Source organism: Wyeomyia smithii, chromosome 2, assembly GCF_029784165.1.
Source record: "Wyeomyia smithii strain HCP4-BCI-WySm-NY-G18 chromosome 2, ASM2978416v1, whole genome shotgun sequence".
Taxonomy (NCBI): domain Eukaryota; kingdom Metazoa; phylum Arthropoda; class Insecta; order Diptera; family Culicidae; genus Wyeomyia; species Wyeomyia smithii.
In genome coordinates this window covers 15618385-15637563 of record NC_073695.1, presented here as the reverse complement: position 1 = coordinate 15637563, position 19179 = coordinate 15618385, and the positions used below count along the sequence as shown (strand labels likewise).

Here is a 19179-nt window from a genome sequence, read left to right as displayed (position 1 = left end):
GCTAACAGCTATCACGAGGCTACTAAGATCTGCAACAACCGATATGTTTGCACACCAAACATTTAAAACAAAGTTTGGTCGAGTTTGTTTCAGATCAAATGCAAGCCAAGATCCATTGTCTCTGCCATTGTGTCCTATACATACCATCTTCATCCGTTCTAGCAAAGGCACCGAATCCGGCAGTTGAAGAGGAATTGAAATCTGACGAGTCACAGTACCTCTCGGACGACAGCAATGAAGATTGACATCAGGGATGTTACGGATGTGATTTTTCAGACATCTGCAGATGCGGATGTGGATGCGGATATGTGATTACGGAAGCAGATGTTGATGCGGATGTTCCGCATTCGCGGATGCGGATATTCGTAGCATACCTTGTGTTTTATTTTGCTTATTTCACATAACCATGCCCCTCCCCAGTGCAAAAATTATTCGGGCGAGCAGTAAATACATCAAGGAGAATTTTTCTGCAATATTTAATAAAGCGAAATTTTTTTCAATATCGGCATGGTATGATGCGAATGCGGATGTCAATTTTAATACGGATGCTCCGCATTTGCAGATGCGGATGTCCGTAACATCCCTAATTGACATCATAGGCACGTCCAGCGACAAGTTTGGTTCAGTCTTTAGAAAGACCACAACGACACATCCGTTTGCCAGCAACGTGTGTTAGCCGAACATAATGAGTTAGAGAGTGTATTATTCACTAGTAAACTAGTAAACACCAAACTAGAATAGAACAAACCTGTATTATAGTTCTCAAGTTCTTTTACTAAAAGGATTTGGAGGACACTTCAATAGTAAGACTCACAAGCAGTGCTGATAAAAGTCATTTTCCCCAGCAAAATTCTTCGAAAATTACAGCTAATCATTTTCAATTTTCACTTCCAATGATCGCAGCACTCTTTCAGATACACTAGATTTTCGTCCTAGTAACGTGCTGTTATACTCAGAAGAAATAGATCGCGCGCATCGTTCACGGTTACAGAATAAAATTTGACGACAAATCCAACCAAATGATTTCACTTCACTCAAGAGTGTCAACAAATATCAACCCTGCTCACAAGTCACAACGCTACAAGCCGTTTCACAGAAGCAACAAATTATCAACGTACCCCTAACCTGAAACACTTCAGCACGGGTCTACTACGAAAGGCTGAATCACGAAAGGCTAAAAACTACAACAGGCTGAAAAAACCGAAAGGCTGAAAATCACTAGGCTGAAAATTCAAAAAGGTTTCTTATTTTCGATTTCATTATCATGAACTATTTGTGTTGATTATCAGACTGTCGCCAACGTCTGTATATTTTCATGCGATGATTACCGCCAAAAATTTTCTGGTCTATGAGATATTTCAATAGCCCAATATCTGCATTTTAATATAAGTTTATATTAAAAACTCGATTGTCCGAGGTGAATGCTGTCCTTACTCCCTACCGCTCGTTCGAATGTAAACTAGGGGATCACTCCTATGTTTAGAATAGACCTAGGAAATCCAACAGATCAGTTGTTTTAGTGCACGTGGCCGCCGCTTCCGACGGCGGGTCGGCGGCCGGCTCGCGCTGCGGGAGCAGTGTCGGCCTTGGGGCCGCCACAGTCCCTTGCTCTCGATTTTGCGGCAGAGCCGCATCAGGTATAACACCTATGAATATGAGAATACGAATACCCATGGGTATGGGCAAGTGGTAGATTGTCTAGGAGTGGTGAGGTTTGGAGACTAGGCCGTTGATTACAAAATTTTCAGCCTTTTGTGCATTCAGCCTTTTGTATATGATACATACTTTTCAGCCTTTCAAGTTTCAGCCTTCCGTTACTAACCCCTTCAGCACAAAACGCATGAAGAATGTGTGACTGACGATAAAAGATTTGAACACAAGAGAAAATCTCGATGTTATAATTTACATCTTTTGACAATCTTTCACTCGATTGAGTTTTCTTCACCGTCAAATCTGATGTCTTCCGTCTGCAGTAAAATTCCTTTATTATACAAAGAACAATCAGTTCTTCAGTTTTAGAACAGATTGGACTACGCATAAATTTTTAAATGCTATCAAATCTACCATTCTGTTGCGATTTTTCTAATTCTTCAAATGCTTTATTTACAGTTTCTCAATAAATTAATCATTGGCTCTCAATTTATTCACCTACTAGATTTTGACATCTTTCGGAACAGAAAAAAGTGAACACAACAACGGTGGATTAGTAATAATTTGCAAAAGCTTGTGTGTACTTTTTCAAAGCAGTATAACATAAAGGCTGTATTTCTAATCAATTCAACGATATGATTACCTCCCGATAGTATAGAGTCCTGTTGTGATGTGGCATTCGATTAAACTAGCGCGAAATCCCGGTTGCAAACGATGAACCTGCGCGTTTTTTTATACTAATTTACGCTCTCTACTTCTAATAGCTACTGGTAATATTTGTTTGCGTTTAGTACACGGCTGGAAGCAGCCAGTGGTGCAATTAAATTGCACATGGCACTCACACACACATACGCAGCCGTCCCCCAATCATCATCATCATCCGGCCAGCGTGGTCGCAATTTCGTATCAGAACGATTACGGCTTGCGGAAGCCCAACAGATAGCGCGAGACATGCTCGTACGTAACGAACGTAACCATCGTCGCCGGCATCACGCGCAACAAGTTCGGACCGAGTCCTTTATAGAAGCCACGCCAGGACTCATATCTGAGAGAAGGAAAGAAAGAAAAAAGAAAGAAAACCAACGATTACTTTTGGTAGTTTGTCTATTTTTTTTTGTTTTTTTTTTGTTATATTTTCGAATCGTTTTTTATTGCTTCGCTTAAAAAAAATATAATTAGTCTTTAACTGCTTCCCGGTTGAATCGCTAACTCTGGAATAAAAGAGGGGTCTTGCTTTGTTGTACTACGAGTAAAAAGAACTGGCTAACCGAACGTGGTGCTATCATAACTTTGCTCTAGATTTAGTTACTTCTTTCCTTTTGTTTTGTTTTTCAGGCGTGAAGGAAAATGAATGAGAAACTATTTTTGGGTATTTTTCGATACTTTTTTCCCTTTTTTGATGAAAATGGCTTATAAGAAAAAAAAAATAGACTAACTAAATGAAGAGTATTCGATTAGGAAAAGAAGAAAGGAGAATACATGATGTGCGATATTCTACTATACGTTCTATCAATCAAAAAAAAAATGTGAATGATACTTTCGTGCCTTATTCGATTACTAATAATAATAGTAATAGTAATAGCGATGATGTTTTAAGTAATTCGATGATCCTGCGCCTGTGTTGACAATGCAACATTTTTTGTTTGGGTTTTAAGTAAAATGATTTCGCTTGCAAAACACTTAGTTACTTAAACGCTAACTAGAGAATTTTTTTTGTTTATAAGAATAGGAAAGACGGAAACATATCGAGAATTGGTATTACACACGATCTTAAGTTTTAATCAGTGGGACAGCCAGAAGAGATTTTGTTTTTTTTCGTTTTGCTTCACCACCAAGCCTCTCTCTCTTTTATCGACAAGGTTGTTTCTGTCCTCATCCGGCTTCAGCTGACCAGCATCTAGTCTAGTGCTTGTTGAACTGCTCGTAGATCAACATGACCAGGCAGATGTTGGGCGTGACGTGGATCAGGTACGGCCAGAGCCCCTTGTAAAACCCGGACAAACGTTCGTACCTCCAAGTCAGCTTGATGCAGTCCCAGGTGCCCTTGTAGCGATGGTTGTGGTCCTGCAGCCGTGCCCGTATCACCTGGTACGGATAGGTCGTGGCGGCCGCGATCAGCTTCGAGACGGCGGCGAACGTCAAATACTCTACGGTAGTCTGCAATGGGAGAGAATTGCGTTTTTACTCGTTTTATACTAAACTTGTTTTAAAATCTACAATGGTCACACATGCTTTAAACGATAGCTTTCATAGTTGACTCTATAGAAGCGCATCCGTTCTTGGGATTTTTTTTTTCAATCTGATGTAGAGTCGCTAAATATTAGACAAATAAGTATAGAACTTGGAGGCATTCCTCTAAGCACGATTAATAATTTTATCAAATTATAGAATCCATACTAACAAGAAACAACTGCATCATTTAGTGCATCACATTACTAAGGTTGTTATTAATAAAGTATAAGAGAAGTTGTGTTGTGATTGATTTAACCCTCTAGTGCCCAAGTTAATTTCTAGACGGGCTTCGGTAAAATCAATATGAATCATTATAAACAGTATTTATTGAAGCTTTCTAGAAGTTTGACTGAAGCCCGCCAAATGGCGGTCTTGGGCACTAGAGGGTTAATCACGCTAATAAATATGGTTAGAAATAGAAACGTAGAGTAAAGGATGAGAGCAAAGAAAAAAATTTTCGGAATTTTTGAATCCGCAGCTGAGTTTACTTTGTGTTCATGAGAAATATATCTCTCTCATCACTCTTCTTTCAACGTTCAAGTTATGAAGAATACAAACAATTCTTGTTTTTATTCTTCATAACTAATCATACTGTAGGATTGCAATTCGAGTCGAGAATCGGCAAACTAAGAGAAGATCCAAGCTTCAAACGGAGTATGTAGAGTCAGATACAATTTAAAAAATATTCATCGCTTTCCATTTTCCTCTCACCAACAATCGTATAGCGAATTTCTTTATTCCACTGTGTGCGAGCAAAACTGCCGAGGAACAATAAAACGTCATCGCCATTTAAGACGCAAGTAAGAAAGAGATGCCAGATAATTGTTTACGAACTTAGCACGTGCGGTGGTGGGTTGAAACTGACAAATTTTACAGTGCGCTTCGGGCAGCACGGCAGGTCAAAACTGGGTCAAAATCGAGCGAATAAAGAAGGGTTTTGACAGCAGTTAGTGCGCTTCCAGGTCAAAACGAGGTGAGCTGGTGGAATAAAGAAATTCGCTATAAGAATTGCATTTAAATTCATTTCAAGTACCGACGGTTGCTAGTCTTAACTGCCCCGTGTAAGATTTTGATTTTTAGTTGATGGTTGCAGGTGTTATAGTTGGACATATTTGACTGTCTTACTCTCAGAAAATTTTTCTTCAAACTCAGAATTGGTTGAGCTCGGTAATCTTAAGTGATCGCGCTTCAAAGTGTCCGTAAACCATTCCACTCGACCATTTAATTGCATATGGTGTTGTGAACGAACGACTCAAAATCGGAAACTTCCATTGTCCGTCACTGTTACCATTGGTATTCAGAAACAGGCATAACATTCTCGAAGGATTGTAGTTGATCTTGTTGGAGATCTCGTCTGCAGCTTTTCTGGACATTTCGTCGGTCACCGTCAAGTTTGCCTAGCCTTTTGAGATGATATTTGCTCGGACAGTTACTTACTTATGCGTCCTAAGCATCCATAGTGATGCATACGGCCGCTTTGAAAGATTTTCATCCTGGGCGGCTGCTCGCTTTAGGCTTGACGCAGAGGAGCGTGCAGCCAGATCGTCGAGCTTACTCTGTATGTCAGAGCACCGTTGTGCTAAGAATGCAACATCGTCTGTCGAATCGAAGTCACCAGAGCAGCCCACGGTTCAGAACGCGGTCAACTGCGCATACCATGATCTCGTCGACAACGATGGGGAACAGTAGTGGTGATAATATACACCCTTGCCTTACACCGGCGACTACTCGAATAGGGTCGGACAGGACTCTGTTACGCTTTCATACCCTCGTACTGCGCTTTGATAAGGTTGACGATTTTTGCGTAGGTCAGTCGGTCAAAAGTTTTTTCGTAGTCAATGAATACCATGTATAGGGACTCTTGGAATATGTCCACACGGGATCGTCCGGAACGGAATCCTGCCTGTTGCCGTCGGAGTCGCGGTAATTTTTTCCTGTATCCGATCTAGGATAATTTTGCACAGGACTTTGAGAACAATGCACGGTAGCATGATACCTCGTCAATTGTCGCATGCAGTCTTGCGGATAGCATGGGGTCAGCTATGTGTATCTCATTCATCTCGGTTGCGTCTTACACAGGTGTCCTAGGATTCATCCTAGCTCCTCCCAGCAGTTGTGAAATTTTTAGAGGATACAGATATCGCCGGTTGCTGCAGCTCTCACCTCTTCATTAACTAGGAAGACCGTCCACGTTCGCTTGTCCCGTCTACAAGAGTGTTGACGTGCTCCGTTCTTGGCTCCTTTCTCCGCTCCTCTATCTTCTGCCAGGCTTAATCAGTGATCCATTATTTCCTCTGGATGCGCAGCTGATGCAGCATCTTCTCGCTAGTCTCGATAAAGGCGTTCTTGATGGTCGGAATATTCCCTGCTCTGATCTCCAGTTCATTAACAACCGATCGCTTCGCAGCTGGATCTTCTAGTCGACGTGTGTTATTATCGCCGTCCGAGCCTCCCCTCCCGGGGTTAAATCCGCACGATGCGAAAGTGATTTCACCATGATGATCAGACACGGTGACGGCGCTACGTTTATTCCGGACATCAAGAAGGGGGTTCTCTCCAGTTTCGGGTAATGCAGATATGGTCGATCTGATGCTGTTTGTGTTGCTCGGACGGTGGACTTTACAAAAAGATTCTGAATCGATAGAGCTAGTGGATGACCCTTGTCAGGAGTCCGAATAAATTGACCTATTTTTTTTTGCCAGCTGTCAGAGGAGCCAGCTGAGTGAGAGGATACATGCCCACATTAATTCAATGTGTCAAAAAGAAGGCTTCAAGTGCCACCTGACTATCGTATTCTATTATAGTGTACATTTCCGCTTGGAATAGTGTTGACCAATGTCCAGTGAACAATTTAATGATAACTGGACCTATGACCCGCTTTCACGGAATTATTCATTTTTGAATAAAAGCTACGTGAGCCTTTACGAGTTCTAAGCCCACTTTGATGATTCGGTCACTATTATTTTGCAGGAAATTGGTTCAAAGTTTGGTTTCATTTCTACCTAATCCTCGTTGCTTAACATTGTTCATTTATTTATTTTATTTATGGAGGATTCCAAATTTTTCCCCTCCTGCCGAGATTTGCCAGCGCCATATTCCATAATGAGCATGGACCCAACAAAAGGTTACGTGGTCGTTGCGAAGGATTTCGAGACGTGTATCCACCGATGGTTGTGCGTGCCACTTTGTAAGGCTGCAAGGACGCTAGCAAAATCGGTGAATATTTTTGTTCGGGGGTTTGATGGAGCCATTTTCACTCCCGAATAGAGCGCTGCTGCTTCCTGTGAAAAACTAAAGCTGATCTACAACTCCTATCCCAATTGTGTTTGTTGTGTAAGACCGATTGGTGTATATTTGTATATAATTGTTATGATGTTAATGTACGTGTTCCCGGAAAATGCTCTGTGCAATGTTTAAATTTTCACCGGCTTTACAAAGTTTTTTGATCCCCCAGTCGATGTTTGGTCCCATCGTCGGCGGGTGATGCGATAGAGCAGGCATTGTGTAGCAAGGTTTTCGCCTGTCTCATCATAAAAGATTTTTTTTTTGGCTAGTGCGAGTGTAGCATTTGAATCGTTAGCTGTTCTTTGGATAAAGTATACAAGTTTTTTAATCGCTGTTGCGGTTTTACTCTTAAAAGGTAGAATTTCGGCTACAACACAGGCTGACGGTGTTGGTGAGCTTGGTAACAGTCCAGCTGCGCTGCGGGTGATATCGTTGTATACTGGGCTTAGATGTCGTACCAATGTTTGTACAGCCATATTCGATTATATGCTTTTGATAGGTTTAATTCTGCTATGTTCACGTGTTCTCCCCTTTCACGTGCTGCATCCAATGTTTCTGCTAGAGATCCAAAGTATATTCTCACCCTTTTACTTATTTACGAAAAGCATGCTGTCGATGGTCGATGGTCAACGGTTGACTATTTGTTCGAGAATTTTCGCGGCACAGCTGTTTAAGCTTATGGGTCGATATTCACTGGGTTGTCTTGTTTTGGGTCCGGGTATTGGGATGATTATGCTGGTGTTTCAATCACGTGAAAGGGCGCTGCTAGTCATGTGATTGTATGATTTGAGAAGCGCAGTTCTATTTCGCAGCGGGAGATGTTTCATCATTGGGTAGCCTATGTTGTCGGGTCCAGACGAGGTTACTTTAGCGCCGTCGAGTGCGTGCAGTAGTTCTTCCATAGTGAATGGTTTATTGTGATCCTTGATGTTATCAGGTGGGTCATTTGGAAATCTGGTTGGTTCAGCTTCTGTTCGTGCTTTTTTAATTTGAAATGCATCACTATACTTTGCTGATAAAGTCTCGAAGTATTTTCCAATCTCGTTGGATACTGTTACGGTGTCGTCTGTCATAGTGTTTTCTGCTTTCAGCGTGTTCTACGTTTTCTAGAGAAAGCGTTGACTTTTCGCCACATTTCATGTGCAGAGTTTAGACTATCTGTGCTGTCGATGAACTCCTCTTGTTTTGGCTTCTGTAGAAGTTTTACGACACTTGTTGCGTTCATCTTTGAATGCAGTTTTAGCACATCCTGCATCAATCTTCACTGGAAGGATTTTTTCTCCGGTTTGTCGCTTGATTTGGGGATGCTTTCATCTACTGCTGTGACGATTGACTGTATCAACTCTCCGGCACTCTATTAAGTATCCCTTTCGAGTTTTTCAAGGCATAAGCTCTCAAAGGATTCCCAATTCACATCTTGATATAACCACATACATAAGACATACGTAACACTCAGGACGATAGTGTTGATATGTCACCCTTTGTGGCAGAACAATAAAAACCACAATAAAAATTCTGAATAAATATTAGTAAATAATTAATTCATCACAAAACATCCCTCCTATTAAAAAAAACACTCAGGACGAAATCTTGTAAAAAAGTTGGTACAAAATGAACTACTCGAATAGTACCACACTCTGAATAAAATCACTGTTTGAGTTGTTTTTGAAGGTAGTGTACCTGCGCAGTCCTGCATTCGTCTCATTCCTATTCGAAAAATGCTGCATTGATTTTGTAAATAACTTTTTGACAGTTCCTTATGGCATTTTCTGTGGGGCTCGATGAAGCCGAGAAAAAGAAAATTCATTTTGTTCATTATTGGTCGAGCAGTTTGACAGGACGAGGTACGGAGTACTATGGGGCAACGTGTACCAGAAAAAAAACGCCAGTGTTACGTATGCCTTATGTATGTGATGATATTGAGAAACATCTTTCTTCTTGCATCCTCTCTGGTTAAAATCCCCCATTATGTAGAGTTTCAGTATGGTTCAATTGGTAGATAAGATCGTATGAATTGCTCTCAAGTTGGTCAATTCCGTGGTGATGTATGGCAATTATGTAAATAGACACGATTGTTGCCTGAAAGCATCCTTCTAATTTAGCAGCTATTCCAAGGAAAAGCGTTTTGAGATCGATGTGTGTGTAGGGGATAACCGTTCGAATACCGAGGCCGACAAATTGGTATATGTTGCGGCCCGATTTTGGCTTTTACTCATATCTTTCAGATAACCAGTTGTTTGGGTTGTGTCTGGTTCGCAGATGTGTTTCTTGAATTGCTAAGGCTATTGGATCGTTTCTTCCTATTAGCAGAGTGTGAGATCATACGCCTCCGGATCTCTCGGCTGGTATCATTGTCCTCCGTAACCAACAGGCAGAAGAGACCATCACCCTGTGGAAGCCCCCTGCGGGATTCAAATGGATCCGACAATTCACCCTAAATCCGCACACAGCACTGCGTCCCATCCACCGTAGCCTTCATCAGTCTAATCAGCTTCCCCGGAAAGCCGTTTTCGTCCATGACCTTCCATAGCTCTTTTCGGTTGATAGTGTCATACGCGGCTTTATAGCCGATGAATAGATGGTGTGTGGTGGTTCTGTATTCACGGCAATTCTGAAGCATCTGCCTTATCGTAAAGATTTGGTCCGTCGTAGACCGTCCTTCCACGAAGCCGGCCTAATAACTTCCCACAAATGTGTTGGCTAGGGGTGAGAGGCGGCGGAAAATAATTTGGGACGGCACTTTGTAGGCGGCATTCAGGACGGTGATGGCACGATAGTTCCCACAGTCCTATTTGTCGCCTTTTTATAGATAGGGCAGATAACCCCAACCTTCCACTCCTCTGGTAGCTGTTCTGTATCCCAAATTCTTGCAATCAACCGGTGCAAACAGGTGACAAGTTTCTCCGGGGCAAATGTTCATTCCTCTTCTGGGCAGTGGTGGGCACCATTCCGCTAATTCGCTAATTCGCTAATTAGCGACGCTAAAATTCAGTTAGCGATTTAGCGATTTCGCTAGTTTTCGAGCTGGTTAGCGAAACTGTTAGCGTCGCTAAAATTTTGGCCTTCGAAACGCTTATCGCTAATTCGCTAAATTTTGTAGAGAAGCGACAATAGAAATATTTAGAAAAACTGAATTGCTGATGGCGTACGTAAATTGATTCGAAAGATTAACATACTTCACTGCGAAAGTTACTTTTGTCAATTTTTTGACGTTGACTAACGTCTATATCGAAGTTAGGCCCCTGAATTTGAAAATCTAGTAATTCAACCAGGGAAAACCAGAGAAAAGTGGTCAGGTTTTGAGCGCTTATTTTGCAGTCATCTATAATCAGGTTTTCGAGGTTTTGGCATCAATCGATCAGAAATTCTTTTACGGTTAAATTTATGTAACAAAAACAAACTATTGTTTGAGATACACTATTGAAAAATTGGTAATTAATATCGATTGTCTAAATCATACCGCGCAGCCAATCACTACCTCTCTTCCCAAGCACAGTCGACACTAACGGATACAATCGTTTTGACTTTGTTGTTATTGTTGTTGTCACTTTCTGTTTCCGATGTTTATGCTGCTGCTAGCGGAAAAAACCTTGCAAATATGCATCTTTTTGTTGGTGTTAATTTTACGACAGCGGCCGGCGCCCCATCATTCTGATTCCAAAACCGCACCAGTGACATGCGGACGCTAGGTGATAGCAGCTGAAAGGAGGAAATACAAAATAGTACCGGTCATCTCGTGCCGGTTTCACCCGTAATGCTGGTGGCTTTAGTAGTAAATGGCTACTGCAAAACACTTAAATGGCTGGAATTCTGGACGGACTAACCAGGAAACTATAATCGGCAACTGGCACCTTTTGGTGCCTCGAAATTTTGGTACAGAAGCGGCTAATTGAATTTTCTGTTTTACCAAATGCTGCTGCTAGCGGAAAAAACCTTGCAAAAATGCATGTTTGTGTTGGTGTTAATATTACGACAGCGGCCGGCGCAGCTTTCAAGAAACATTTGTCTCTACCATTCCATCATCTATGTAGCCCCTCCCTTTTTCTAATTATCTGACGAAGCCTTGGTATAAAACGTATCGTTCGAACATTTCACCCCATCAGTTTCATTATTAAACCGTACCGGGTACATACGGACGCTCGGTGTTAGCAGCTAAAAGGAGGAAAAACAAAATAGTACCGGTCATCTCGTGCCGGTTTGACCCGTGATGCTGGTGGCTACTGCAAAATACTAAAATGGCTGGAATTCTGGACGGAAACCAGTAAACAAGAAATCGGCAACTGGCACCTTTTGGTGCCTAGCAGTTTTATAATAGAAGCGGTTAGTTGAATTTTATGTTTTACAATTGCTGTTGCTAGCGGAAAAAACTTTGCAAAAATGCATGTTTATGTTGATGTTAATTTCACGACAGCGCTAGGTGTTAGCAGCTGAAAGGAGGAAAGACAAAATAGTACCGGTCATCTCGTGCCGGTTTCACCCGTTATGCTGGTGGCTGTTATTAATAAATGGCTACTGCAAAATACTAAAATGGCTGGAATTCTGGACGAGAAAAATCGGAAACTGGTACCTTTTGGAGCCTCGAAATTTTGTTACAGAAGTTTTGTAAAAGAAGCGTTGCAATTCCCTCTACTATTTGCTTCAATGGAATATTTTTTTTTTTTAAGAATACGGTAGTCAACGTCATGCGGTCGTGTCTTGAATACCACCCTCCTACTTTTTTTTACCCTAGAATGGAGATCCAGTTATCGTACAACCCACAGGAGCATTTTAAAGAACAAGCACAAGGTCTAGATAAAATTTTCGGCACACCAAGAACTCTGGTAAATTGCAATGCGCTTGAAATTATGACAACTTTGGTTCTACTTTTTCGATTCAGATAATAATTGAATTTTTATGAAAACATTCCTAAGAGTATCTATTTTCAATGCAAGCTAAATAGCTTTTGTTATTTTTGTTTTTACAAAATCAAATATGAATACCGTTTCGTGAACCTCTTATTGTAAATACTTAGCTTTAAAAAGAAATTGTTTTCGTTTGTTTGACCAAAAAAGATCAAAGTGGTCCAAATCTTACAAAGCACGAGCAATAAATATAGCGATATGACTATTTACATATTAAGAAGTTAGCGATTAGCGATTAGCGAAAGTTCCGCTAATGTGGGTTTAGCGTTTAGCGTTTAGCGATTATCGAGCTAAATTTTCCGGTTAGCGGCTTAGCGATTAGCGTCGCTAAACTTTCGGTTAGCGGTGCCCACCACTGCTTCTGGGGTTTTTTCATGAGTGCCAGAGCAATTGATGCATTCACAGTTAAAGCACAGAAGCGGGTTGGAGTAATATGGTCTTGTTGTCGAGTGAATCACTCCAATTTTAACGTGTTTAGAGTATGTTGTTTTTCCGAAGGTCAGAAATGGGGTTGTCGAGTTTACCATTCGTTCGTTCTTCTTTCTTTCGGTTCCTTGAGGTTTTCCAATATCATTTCTTCGTCTACATCTAACAGCTCGTAGCAGGACATGGCACATTTAGATATATTGAGTATTGGGTGTTTATTGATAGCAATTTCGGCTCCATCAATTAGGTTTGACATTACACTGGGGTCTTTTTTTACGCGATTGATTGAATCGCTTTTTAGGGGTGAGATTAGATGTACTTATACTGAACTTATTTGATACCGCGTACAAATAGTCTTACAAATCACATAAAAATAATCCGTGATATTGTAAAAAAATCGCGTTGACTAAAACGCATAGAAATAAACCGCGTAAAAAAGACCCTAGTGTACCAGTAATTTTCTAGCTTGTTCCGGGTTTCGAGTGCGGAGTACATAACATGACATATTTACTTCGCTGGATTCATTTTCGATTTTTCCATCGATGGTTTTTCAACTGAGTCTCCTATAATGAAAGCGTTAAGTAATCTTCTTTGATCGGTAGCCTCTAGTTGCAATATAGTTAGCTGACCTAATACATTGCTGATGTCCATAAACTCCAGTATCAGTCGACGTGATGTTGTTAGGCTGCTTCCATCGATGGAGGTTATATCTCACAATCCTCACCTGTTGCTTGCTATTGAATGTATATATCACTGACGTAGGTTTATCGTGCCTATTGATGACTACACGAACCTAGTACTTGTTGATAGCGAACGAGAGGGGTTTGTGTAACAAAGAGGCACAGGCAGTATACGGAAATATTTACTTATAAGTGTGATCGCGATAAGATGTACGATCCAACTGTGCTTAAAGGTCCGAATGCACACACGGCGAAATGACGTAATAGCGCCCTCCGTTAGGACGCCTTCTGACTAGAACCTTCCAGCTTCGCCTTCTAGCAAATCAACAAACCTTCCTCCAACAAACATAAATAAACATAAATTGGAAGCCATGATTCTTGTAGTCTTCTACTTTATGTTTATTTATGTGCACACGGCGATGCACAAGCCGGCGCGATCTCGCGTTACGTGCAGACGAGTGGAAGGTGGTAGATGCCAGAAGGTACACAAGAAAGTACTTTTTTCGTTAGGAAGACGTTGTCACGCCGTGTGTGTATTCGGGCATTAAGGACTCTACTCGAACCGATACCCGCAGGTATCCTAGCAAGCAAGCTACGGAACTTTAAGATGAAGGTCGAAATTATCCAAGAGGTGCGGTGGCCTTTAAAGTATCCCGTTAGATCTTTTCTTTTAGATTAACCGAACGCACACTTTTTTGCCATTAGAAACACAACGTCTATACATTGTACACATGAAGAGAGAGAAAAAACCTCACCAGAACATAAATTTTGTCTAGAAAAACACTGCAGCATAAATCAAAAAGACGAGAAAACTTTGACGTTCTCACATGTTCGTTTCCAGTAGCAGCTTACTGCGAACATTTTGAGTTTTAAAGTTTGAATCCATGGTATCGAAACACGAAAAAAAAAAATTCAAGACAAAAAGGTTGACAAAATGAGATACCTACATTGGATGAGAAGATTGATTTTTGAAAATTTTGTATCAACTATTTAGTGAAACGTACAAACGATCATTCATTGCTTTGATGAACCTGCCTCATTCTGGAATATGTACTTAGCTGTTGATGAAAACAATCGCAACTTTTCTTCAGTCCACATGCCATCTATGATAGAGAATGTCCTTTCCGCACGAAGTGTACTCCAGTAGCTTTTCAAGGCTGCTTAGAAACTTGTCTCCTATTTCTAGTTTTATTTGAAAGTTCTCAAGTATTAGGAAAAGGGTGGTAGAAACAAAAAAAAATGACGGGCAAAACAAACAGTACTGTCTTATTCAAAACAGTACATTTCACCAGCCTAAAGATGTCCGTTAAATTGATACTGTTGAACAAGTTTTAGAATGGGGAGAAAGCCACATTTATCTTCTTTCTTTCCAATATGTTTAAATTGATTGCATAAGATAGTTTAAACGCGAATGATCCCAAACAAGGACGCATCGTTAAGTGTACGAGGTAATTAACCCCACGATATGGAAATTCGAGTGGCGCTCGAATTTCATTTCGAAATGCGCTTTGAAAAATTATGCATGCTAACTCACGATTTTGCTATAATTATTTTCTGTCTAGACAATAAATATTGCACAAAACCGAACTAAGAAAAGGGCAAACATCAACTTCGACCCACCCCTAAACTTACCAGTTTGGCATCGATGGGTCGCTTCCGATGCTGGTTGTACTTGTTTTTCATTTCTTCGTACGTCATGAATTGCAGCGCTCCGTGCGACACACCGAGCATTCCCGGCACAAAACCCTATAAATAGAACGGAAAACGGACGGATGCAATTGAAAATAAAATTAAAAATATTCAAACGAAACTTACACTATACAATCCCCGGACACCCTCGGTACGGTAGATCTTCTTCAGTCCATCCACCATGCCGGCGTAGACGGCGGCGTTGTTCACTTTCTGACCCGGCTCGGACAGCTGCAAGCAGAGTCGCGTTTTCACCACCCAGATCGGATTGGTCATTACCAGGGTCAGCACACCGGCCTCGGCCGCTGCCAGCATGTGCAGAGACGGACCCAACGGTTGAGCGCTATTGCCATCCTGGATGTATGTTTTAATGGTGTTGTAGCTAAGCAGGAAAAGAGGAAAGGTGGTTTTACTTTTTATCACAAAATCCGAGGAAGGATATAGGTACTTACAACAAAAAGTAAAATCCCCACGCGCTGCCAGATCCCCAAACATTTGGCGTGACACCTTTGTACAGCCCTTTGAAGCCTTCCTGGCGGAAAATTGTTAAGAATGCACCCGTCAAACCACGGTACTGGGGCACAGCTGCTGTACGACCATCGTTCACTGTGAAAAAATGAAGAGATAATCTGTTTATTTTTTTTTATTTATTTAGTCTACAGCAACAGTCAAGTGTTTTACGCGCTATCGCTGTAAAGTTGACCGTCAATGATAATAACCAATGATAAATTAAGGTCTATAGACACATAGCGATAAGATAAAGATTAAAATGAAAAATTTGGCAATATTTTATCGGTAGCCAGTTTAAATCAGATCGTGTGGATTGAACGCGAAAAAGAGGCTCGAAGAGACGGCCTAATGCAAACTGAAAGTGCTAATTGGGTTGGGTTGAGTAAATATTTACACTAAACGTTATCTAGGTTAGTATTGTTCTCTCAGCAACAAAACCGAAGTTGGGTGGTAAACAAGTATTTCTTTTGCGAATTATCTTTCACAACGGTTGTTTTTACCAAAATCAATGCACCCCACTGCCGTCTTCTTGTCGGCCAAATTCGACAGGTCACCTTCAATGTCATGCGCGCACTTTACACTTTTTTGCGGTATGATCCTGCACTGACAGAATGACCAAGCAGCAGCAGCACGTGGCAGACGATGAAACAGACGCTCTTCTAGCGTGACCGTTGTTTTAATGGCCATGACAGTGCTGCGCTGCCCCCGCGCAGACATTTGTTCATTTTCAACGAATTATAAAATCGCTTTAAATAACCACCCAGATGCGGTCGGAAAATTCCCTGCCTTTCAAAGTGTGTCGTAGCAGTGTCACATTCTTTTGAATTGTACAACAGCTGATCACAATGAAACCAGTACAGTCCGGATTTGTGATGAGGAAACCTCTGCTCAGCGGAGCGGAATCATAACTTGATAGCTTTTTTTGTAGTCGTTTGGCAGTCGGCCAATTTCACCTGGATTGAATTTGCTTGTTGCCAAAGTGGATGCGATTTGCAATTCTATTCTTTGATCTTTGTCCTTTGATAGTTTTACGATCGTGGCCAATGTGGAAGTGGGCCCGTCATTTAACTTTTGAAAACTGACTAATGATTCCGCCACTTGAATGCGAGTGCTTGGGACAAAAAGGTTTACTTTAGTCTGAGTGAATAAAGGGAAAGTTTGTTTCGTCTTGAAAACAGAGATGGGAAAAATGGCATCGCGAAACAATCAATTTCAGAAATGTTACGAAACAGTTCCTAATGCCAGCTTATAAATCGTGCTATCACCATGTCAAACCGTGATTGTTTCTGGTGATTTCAAGCATTGAATGCTACAGCAATATGCCACAGCTTCATTTAGGTCTTCATTGTTTTCCGGAACAATCAGCAGATTGTCTATGGAGAACTTGCATGCAAGTAAGAATGATTGAAAGCATCGTGTTGAATCAAAGAACACATCTATCAGATCAGACAAGGGAGAAATCTTTAATCGTAAGATTCATATTGAAACTACCCCCTGCATATTTAATCTTAAGTTTCTTTATTTACCGAAGCGAGCCTCCAGAATATTGAAATTTCTGCTAATCAGGGCCGGCATTACCTAGCGCGATGCCCGGTCATTCAGTTGCGAAGCTTGATTACATTTACGTTATATACTTGAGTCGGCGAGAGACTTTGCCCGACCGCACTAATAAACCAACCCAAATGCCGGCCTTTGCCGCTGATTATATTATTTCAGTTTTAAATCCGGCCCAAGTGCATTATTTGTACACGTCCCCAAGCGAAGTCGGACCTGTTTGCCTTGCCACATGACCTGATCTGCGCGATTAAAAAGCCACGCAGAAATCAGCGATTTTCATAGCATTACCTCATGACACAGATTACGGTTATATTTTGAATAAAATTCCCGCTATTATCTTAATCCATAATTTTGCAAACAAACAACCAACTGCAAACCTAGCTACTAACTGCGCACGCAATTTGTATTTCCCGCGATCCCATGAAAACAAACTTCCAACGTCAAACGACACGGCGTTGATATTTTGTATGCAGAATGGAACATTCTTGCCTCCAGAGGCCTGGAGTGAACAAACTAAACAGACGATAACGGGGGCAAGTTTACGAACAACAATCCGAAACACAATGTATTCCCAACCTGATTGCGGCTTATCATCTGCGTCGTACAGGTTGACCTATCATCTAACCTGGCGATTTACACTTACCTGCGAATCGTATCTTGATCAGATCCAGTGGATGCAGTAACAACGTCGACGTCACACCACCAGAAACTCCAGCCACCAGGTGTTCGTATTTAACGTGCTTCATCCAGTTGAATTTGCCACCGGATGGCGGACTTTTGTGACCCTTCAGAGCCGTTGCCATATCTTGTTCCGGTTGGGGTGTTACTCTGTTTTTACCGTTATTATCTGCTGGTTCCGTTTTGCTTCAATTCGAGATCCCAACCCTGCTAGAGGGTTGCGGATTTGCTAGGATTCCGGAAAGTTTTTCAGTTCTCACGCTACAGCTTATTTGTAGCTAAAGGTTTTTCCTGCTGGAAGTGCAACTTTCAACTGACTGCCCAGCACTGGAGTTAAAACCTTCGTCCGTGTGTACTTACTATTACTACTATTATTAGAATATTTTTTTAAACATAAAACGGTGCGCGTTGTGTGCGGTTCCGATTCAAACTCGGTTCGAGGAATATTCAGAGAAAGGATACTTTAGGCTTGGATATATACATTATATACAGAGGACGAACGCAAGAGAACGCGACTTCAACTCCACGGTCCACGGACGAACAGCGGTTCATAGGTTGACGACGAGCACTTCTTGTTCGGAAACTGCTGGACACTTTTCAGCAGCCATTCAGCGACTGATAAGAGCATAGAAGCATGACGTAAACGCAGTCTTTTTGCAGTTAAGCTCGAAAGCAGATATTTTCTCTTCTGCAGTCAATAGCGATTCACACATCTTGCGGAGCACACTTGAGCACGGGTTACAATTTTGCACAGTATCAGTAGGAAAACTCGGACACGGAAGTCAGCTCGACTTTGTTCTCGAAACTTTAGGGAGAAATTTTGTCGCTGTCAAACTGTGCTGCACTGGCGTTTAATTTTTTCTAGCACTTTCAAGGTTGGTTATCGATTTTTGCGAATGCTCACTTTCCTTTATGCTCGGGGTTACAGCCTAGCAACATGGACGATTTCTGAGGTGATGATAGGTAATGTGATGATGATGTGGTTGTACGATGTGAAACTATTTTCCACTGCGGTGCAGCCGTCCTACGGGTTATGCAGAAAGCACTAAACTGGAATACGATGATACAGCAAACGGATTTTAACTGTCACGAACACCAGCGAACCGCACCAAACCAGAGCTAGACTTGAAAGCAGGGTTGCCAATGTTCCAGTTTAAACTGGATTCCTCCAGTTTTTTTTTTTCAAATGATTCAGTCAAACAGTTTATTCCCAAAATCTTCCAGTTTTTCAGATATTTGCCAGTTTTATCCAGTTTTTTATTCACTGAAGCTCCGATTGATTTTCGAAAATATTTTTAAAACGTAAATATTGTAGATTGATAAATTATTTTGACAATTCTTAACAGCATTCTCAGTATGCTATTTTCTCGCACGAAACACGGTCAAATTAAAGACTGCATGACATGGTTGAGATAAAACCAAACAATTAGATTTTACCAGACCATGAAAAAAAAATCTGTTTATTTTCTGTTGCGTAGTAGTTGAAAAATTATTAGAAGAATCAGATACCAAAAGATAGCAAAGTCAGAAATAATTGAAAGTTAAACTTCACTGATGTAACGGAAGAAAAT

The 19179-nt window shown here is 41.2% G+C and overlaps 1 protein-coding gene across 1 annotated transcript; it reads right to left on the bottom strand.

Moving 5' to 3' along the window:
- Nucleotides 1-2194: 2194 nt before the first annotated feature.
- On the bottom strand, nt 2195-18734 carry LOC129725606 (mitochondrial folate transporter/carrier). The gene is made up of 6 exons (XM_055681618.1): nt 17574-18734; nt 15316-15469; nt 14990-15245; nt 14807-14920; nt 3662-3807; nt 2195-2695 (listed from the first exon to the last, which is right to left on the bottom strand). Exons 1-6 carry the CDS (start codon nt 17731-17733, stop codon nt 2566-2568), a joined length of 960 nt encoding a protein of 319 aa, XP_055537593.1. The 5' UTR covers nt 17734-18734; the 3' UTR covers nt 2195-2565.
- Nucleotides 18735-19179: the final 445 nt, after the last annotated feature.